The sequence below is a fragment of the Neomonachus schauinslandi genome, chromosome 2, assembly GCF_002201575.2.
Source record: "Neomonachus schauinslandi chromosome 2, ASM220157v2, whole genome shotgun sequence".
Taxonomy (NCBI): Eukaryota; Metazoa; Chordata; class Mammalia; order Carnivora; family Phocidae; genus Neomonachus; species Neomonachus schauinslandi.
This window is the reverse complement of record NC_058404.1, coordinates 145,881,492-145,888,745: the sequence shown is the minus strand read 5'-3', so window position 1 is coordinate 145,888,745 and position 7,254 is coordinate 145,881,492. Positions and strand designations below refer to the sequence as shown.

General features: G+C 42.5%; 1 protein-coding gene across 2 annotated transcripts; it reads right to left on the bottom strand.

The window, feature by feature from the left end:
• Window positions 1-6,426: 6,426 nt before the first annotated feature.
• LOC110591479 (40S ribosomal protein S16) lies at window positions 6,427-6,962 on the bottom strand. 2 transcript variants are annotated; one of them, XM_044912930.1, is made up of 2 exons: window positions 6,820-6,959; window positions 6,427-6,768 (listed from the first exon to the last, which is right to left on the bottom strand). In XM_044912930.1, exons 1-2 carry the CDS (start codon window positions 6,916-6,918, stop codon window positions 6,478-6,480), a joined length of 390 nt encoding a protein of 129 aa, XP_044768865.1. In that variant the 5' UTR covers window positions 6,919-6,959; the 3' UTR covers window positions 6,427-6,477. The 2 variants fall into 2 exon arrangements, with proteins under 2 accessions (XP_044768865.1, XP_021558076.1); XM_021702401.1 differs by having other exon boundaries at window positions 6,427-6,962.
• Window positions 6,963-7,254: the final 292 nt, after the last annotated feature.

Here is a 7,254-nt window from a genome sequence, read left to right as displayed (position 1 = left end):
ACTAATGTGTTTCCTTCCCCAAATAAATTCTATATGACCTTGAGGACAGTAGTGGTTTTTACTACACCTCTCACATCACCTAGTGCAATGCTTTATACCCAATAATAATGATAAAAATAACGCACTAAAATCCATTATTTCATTTAAGACCAGTCTTACAAGTTGTATAATGTCATTCCTACTTGGTCCTCATTTTACAGATCATGAAAATGAGACTCTGAGAGACTAAGTAACTTGCCCAAGATTATACACAGAATAAGCAGCAAAGCCAGGATTTGAGCCCAAGCAGTTTGGTTCCAGAACCCACTCTGAACCAAGAAAAGTCAATAAATGTGCTGGTCCTGGGTCGGTGTCTACCACATTCATTTCTTCTCTTTTATCTGCTCTCCTCTACATCCTAAGGAATCTGATTCTTGCAGCCTGTGTTTCTCAAGCTTCTTTGTTAACTGGCTTCTCCTTGTAATGAGAGGCACTAGAGGGATACTGGAAGATGGGAGAATGGGACAAAGCAGATTTGCCCCCTCTTTTTTGCCTTGGGCAGCAACTCCACTCCGGACTCTAGCTCCTGCCAGACTGTCCTGCCATGGCTCCAGCTTCTGCCGTGTGGCCCTGGCATTTCCTGGACCTTCTCCTTCTGCCTTCCAGCCCCGGGTCCAACAACTTCTTCTTGCTAATCTTTGCCTCACTGACCTCTGTTTGGCTTCTCTCTCTTCCTGAATCTCTTTAACCAATCCCATGGATTAAATTCCCTGTTTCAAATACTGACATCTTCCACAAAACATCTCCTCAGGGAAAAATTGCCCAGAAGAATGCCTGCTGGTTTTTAGACCCAAACTTCAGGCTCTCTGACTTTCTCAATACGATATCTTTTGATTGATATTTATAAATATATTTGTATTTATGTCCCAAGCCTCTATAGACCATTTTAAATAAAACAAAGTTCCCTAGTGTGAGGAGAAAGCCTTGCATTATATTCCAAATACCAATGGTAGAACAACAGAATCACTTGTGGGTGTTTTAGAAAGTGTGCCAACACCAATGACTATGTCACTCTTAGAGCCCTGACCTCATGTTTCTTTGCAATTGATCTCCACCAACCTATTTAGGCAGGCACTTACTTTGTTTACTGCTATAGCTCCAACTTTCAGAACAACTTTTGACATATAGTGGGTGCTCATTAAATATTTGGTTAAATTATTATTAGATTCCTTAGTTGTTTCATCTATAAATGTCAGGATTTTCACCACAACAACCTGTGACTGAATTGCAAATTAATCACTTTTTGATACTTTTTGCAATTACTGCTTTAAAAGTCAAGATGTTCTCTGCTTGAAGAGGGGAAACCGTAGAGATGTATGGAAGAATTTATCTCTGGCCCACAATGGCCCGATCTTGTATTACTTTATAGCGGTCCTCAGATGTCCAAAGAAAGAGAGAAGGGACCTTTCTAAAACCATTAAAAAAAAAAAGCAGAGGATGAAACTGAGTCCCTGGATTTCTTCCCTACCCACACTAGTACAAGGATCAGGAGACTTTTTTGAGCAACAATCCAGTTTTGGCACAGATAGGCATAGCTTTGGATAGTCAATCTCCATTTCATCATGTGTGAAATGTGAAAGATAACATTTTATAAACTTTGGAGTTCCGTACCATTATCAGGGTGGAAGCAGCTATAACATTAAAATATTTTTTTAAAAAAAGAAAAATTAATATGCACACTTAATTTACAGGCACGTCAATAACTGGACCATAGCATTGTCTACTGTAGTGAAATAGAGTCAAGTAATGGCAAGCCAAAAGCCCTCTCTAAAAACCTACTTATACCGATGAAAAACTAAAAATTTCTACCACTTCATAGTCCTTCAAATAGTGATTCCTATGTCAAGAACGACAGAAGTTTTAAAAATATTCACTCCATCATTTATATCTGTTTTGTACTGCATACAGGAAATCAGTACTGGAGCTTAATTAGAACTGGAAATTAATATAAAGACAGGTTGATGACTGACCATCCTTGCGGAAGCAGGAGCTGAGGAACCCCTGAGTGGTAAGCTTCGTGGTATTTAAGCAGCCAGAAGAAAAAAGATTATCTAAAAAACCCCTAAAGGCTAAAATCGGAGGTACCAAAGGCTCAGAGAATGCAGGCACAGACTTTAAGTGATCCAGCCCCGAACGCGGAAGCCACCAGCTGCAAAACCTTTGTGGCCTCCCCTCTCCCAAGCAGGCACCATTCTTCCCCGTGCCCGAGGGCTGCACTGGAAAAACAGTCCTTAACTGATTTCATCTGGGCTTATCTTAGGTCAGACTTTTTAAACTGGATCTCGCAGTGACCTTTTCCCTTCCTCACTGCCAATTTGATAAGGTCTGTTTTTCACTCGCAGCGATGAGCTTCCTCCAGGCGAGGCTGTGCCTTCCTGGCCACCAGTCTGACGTTCAGGTAGGGACACTGCGGAGTTCTAGCTGTGAGGTCTCTGGGAGGTACTTTTGTCCTGAGCAAGTATAGACCCTGGATCCTCCGAGAAAAGGTCGGCATTGTCCCTTCGGAGTTCTCTTTTCTCACGGTAGCCTGGCAACCAAACTGCGTCTCTTTGATGGAGGGCGTTCCTACTAGAAAACAGCTTTATGAAAAGTGTCAGGGTCATCTTTAGAAACCCAAAGAAAACAAAACAAAACCCCCCAAAAAAGCCTACCACCAAGAAGGCAAAGAGGGGGAAAAAAAAAAAAAGAAACCCCGCGCACAACTCAATTATTCAGCCGCACACAACTGCGCCTGACAGGCCCTGCTAACAACACTCTCTTGAATTTAATTAAGTTTGTCCCCGCAGCCTGTGAACTGCTGGGCCAGACCTGCAGCAGTGGGATGAAAAGCCTGGAGGCAGACCCCGCGAGGCCATTGTTGATAAGCAAGGGCACGGCGCTCTGAGGTTAGGTAAATTCCCAGCCCCTTGCACATAAAGTGCCCTGGGGGATAACCTTTTGAAGGGAGCCTGAGAAGTTGGGTGGCCTGAGGGCGAAGACCGATGAGCACTGTTCCCACCAGCAACATGTCCGCCCCTTCTGGAGGCCTCGTGCTGAGGGGTAAAATGCCTGGCCTTTGGAACTGGGAAGTCAAACAATTAAATTCAAATGCCGGCTCTGCCACTCAACTAGCTCCGTTCGTTCCTTGACGGGTGTTGGCAAACCTCCCTGGGGCGGTTTCTGCCTTTGGAGGCTAGAAGGTCAAAACCACCTGGAAGGCTGAGGTGAAGTTGGTAAAACGCCTGACGCTGTTGGCTCTCGGCGACTCTTCGGTTCCCTGCTTAAATCCTCTAAGGTATTCCCCTTTGCTCTGAAATCCTTTCCAAGCTTGGTAACGTAAGGGAGCATCTTCAAACTACAGGGCCGGAAGCACGGGCCTGTAGCCTCCCAGCGCCTCACGGATCTGCCCACCTGTGTGCGAGCTTTTCCCCTGGACTCACCTGTCCTTTCCAGGCATTCGTCCAGATCCCATTCTAGTATCCCCAAAAGTCTGGTCTTAACTCTGCCAGGGGGTTTCACCATTCCGGCCCGCGGGTTCTCACGGCACTTAGTACGTCTCATTTGAAGACCCGTTAAATCGAGTGCTTCTTCCCAAACCCATCAGCGATCTTCTCATGGGCATAGTTGGGTACCATTTACTTTTATATTATTCCAATATTTAAGTGAAGTGTTCGATAAATATCTAATTGATGAATGGACAATTTCCAGAACATCTTTATTTGAATCACTTTGAAATGTACATTTAAAGCGTACTAGGAAGGATTTTGCGGGGGGGGGGGGGGGGGGGGGGCACCTTCCCCAAATTACCACAGAGAACCTATATAGAAATCAGTAAACCTAAAGCTTGAAACATGCTAAAGAATACTGGGATAAGAATAAAAGAGTTAGAAAGTGAATAAATACTAATTTCTGAATATATAGACAGTTTAACCAAAGTATGCTGGAAACCCTGTTCTACTAAGATAAACCCAGTGAAGATACAGGATAGAGTAATTAGGAGACATTTCAGCTATTCAAGTATTTGCTAGCAGTTTCACTCTACTAAAAGTAAAAAATATATATCTTTATTTTAGTTTTATTTTGATCAGTTTGATTAAAACTACTTTGACTTGATTAAAAATAATTTGAAATTGTTAATATGATTTTAATTTAACAGGTTCTTCTCTTTCTGAAAAGTTTATTCCATCATTGAAAAAAGACACAATTAGAATCACAGATTTATAAAATTTTAGAATTCAAAAGTACCTTAAAGATTAGCTAGTCCTCCATCTTATTTTTTACAAGTGAGAACTAAGACCCAGACATGTGAAGAAACTTGCCCAAGCCTTGCTATTGGAGCAAGACTAGAATTGAGTTCTGTTGTCTCCCCACTAAGATCTCTCTTTCCAGCACATCATTGAAAGGAAGAACCATCTGGTACTATGGAAATAATGGGAGCCTTGGAAGAATGTGGACATCTTGCCATTGTGGGCATCTTCCACAATGAATCACCCTGCTTAGACACCTAAACCTCTGGGAAGTTTAGAATAAAGGGAATCTCATTTCCTTCACAGTTGACTATAAAAACAAATCTTCATTATTGTCATTATTCTTCCTATTATTATTAATTCAGTATTTGGCTAGAACTTAGAATTAAATCTTGACTTCTTATCATGGCCATTATGACCTCTGCCTTTCTCTTACCAGAACAATCCTCCAGCTATGCAAAGTGTGGTCCGTGCACCAATCCCCCTCTGTGGAAGTGAGAGTAATAAACTCGTACAGCTTGTAGGCATCGCCACAATGTTGACATGTATGATTGGTGGGCATATCTTATTACACAGGTTATATTGTTTGCCAATAGACCCACTTTCTTTTTTTTTTTTTTTTAAAGATTTTATTTATTTATTTGACAGAGAGAGACACAGCAAGAGAGGGAACACAAGCGAGGGGAGTGGGAGAGGGAGAAGCAGGCTTCCTGTGGAGCAGGGAGCCCGATGCGGGGCTCGATCCCAGGACCCTGAGATCATGACCTGAGCCGAAGGCAGATGCTTAACGACTGAGCCACCCAGGCGCCCCAGACCCACTTTCAATGAATGTGCAACAGCCTTTGTAATTCGTTTTTTTCCCTGTCATGTTTGTTCTGATGTCACTTATTAAAATATAATTTTATGTTGCTGAATCTAAGAAATATGGGCCTGTACTCTGTATGTGGTTTTCTTCATTTCATTTGTATGGCAATTTTGGGGTTTTGTAGAGGAACTGGGAATAAAACAAAATTGTTCTTCACCACACATAGTTTGAGAAACAGTGTTCTAGATACTTGCCCCTCATTCAAGCTCTAGCTCTGTTTCCTCCCCTCATGCCCCAACTCTTCCAGCCAGACAAGCTCTCTCTGCCTCTACACTTAGAACTCCCTTTACTCTGAATGCCCTGTCCACAGGTCTTCTCACAGCCAGCTCCTTCTTCCACTCCAATCCCCCTAAATGTGACCACCTCAGGGCGACCCTTCCTTGCCCATCCTGAGCAGCATAGCCCTTCTAATGGTCCTTCATGTTTACTTGATTAATATTTAGCCTAGCTCTTACCATTATCTAAACTTCTCTTGCTTCTTTGTTTCTTTACTTGTTTATCATCTATAGGGATTTTATCTAGTTCACTATTATCTCCCTGATGCCGAGGATGGTACTTGGCATATGTTGGCACTGGACCAATATTTGTGGTATGTTGCAGAAGGAAGCTCTGGGGGTTGTTTCAGGCCCCTTACAAAAATTACATTATTCTCATCCCTTGCCATGGGCTTAAAAAGTAGCTATTATTATTCCCACTAACTGCTGAGGTATCTGACATTCAGAGCAATTAAGAAACCTAAGGTGACATGGTCATGGCCGTGTTTATGATTCCTAAGCTTTCGGTAAGGTAGGTATGAACCTCTTTCAAACACTGACATCTGTAGTAACGTTTCAACATTAGAAGATAAGAGGTATTCAAGTATTTTGGAATATTCTCTGATTCTGATATAGACGGGGAGAGGTGTGTGACTCGTTTTAACCTGAAAACAGGAGAATGGTTGCTACTATCTATGAGTGATTTTATCTCATGAGGGTTGCTAGATTCAGCAAAAAAAACCTACAGGATTCCCAGTCAAATTTGAATTTCAGATAAACAATAAGGAATTTTTTGGTATGTGAGACATACTTATACTAGAAAATTATTTGTCGCTTATCTGAAATTCAGATTTAACTGGGCATCCTTTATTTTGTCTGGCAACAGTAATTTAGGGGTAAAAACAATAATGTTAGTCACAAAAATCCGTGGTCATTCCACACACACACACACACACACACACACACACCAAAGTTAAACTATAGGTAAGGACATGTGGCAGTAATAAGCAAATTTCTTTTTTTTTTTTTTTGAAACCGTAAGTCCCGTGACAATTGTTTATTATAAAGATGAACCCTCATCCTCACGATAGGCTTATCGGTAGGATTTCTGGTAGCGAGCACGGGCACCAGGACCGCCAAACTTTTTGGATTCGCAGCGCCGGGGATCAGCTACCAGTAGGGTCCGGTCGTATTGGATGAGGATGTCTTTGATCTCCTTCTTGGAAGCCTCATCCACGTATTTCTGGTAATAGGCCACCAGGGCTTTGGAGATGGACTGGCGGATAGCATAAATCTGGGCCACGTGACCACCACCCTTCACTCGGACTCGGATGTCCACCCCGGCAAATCGCTCCTTGCCCAGAAGAAGAACAGGTTCCAGTAGCTTATATTGCAGCGTGCGAGGCTCGATCATCTCCAGTGGCCGCCCATTCACCTTGATGAGGCCGTTGCCCCGTTTGCAGTGCGCCACGGCTGTGGCCGTTTTCTTGCGTCCGAAGACCTGCACGGACTGCAGAGGACCCTTGGATGGCATTGCTACGAAGGTAAGAGCTCCTCACCGCGCGGCGCCGCAACCGGAAAAGCTAAGCAAATTTCTTTCAAAAATTTTTCTAGAAAGTTTTGAACACACCTCTGAAGTGCGTTCCTAACAGGGCTCATAGCACCAAATAGACGTGGGTGGGATTATTTGCCAGAAATGAAACAAGTGTTTGTTTCAATGTGACAGATTTAAAAGGAACTAGGATAATTCATTATTTAAAAAGAAACAACTAGGGAGTGATTTGCTAACAGTAAATAAATATATGAGAATGACTATATAATAGTTATCAGCTGCTTTGAATTTTCACTGAGGTCAGAATCAGAAATGACT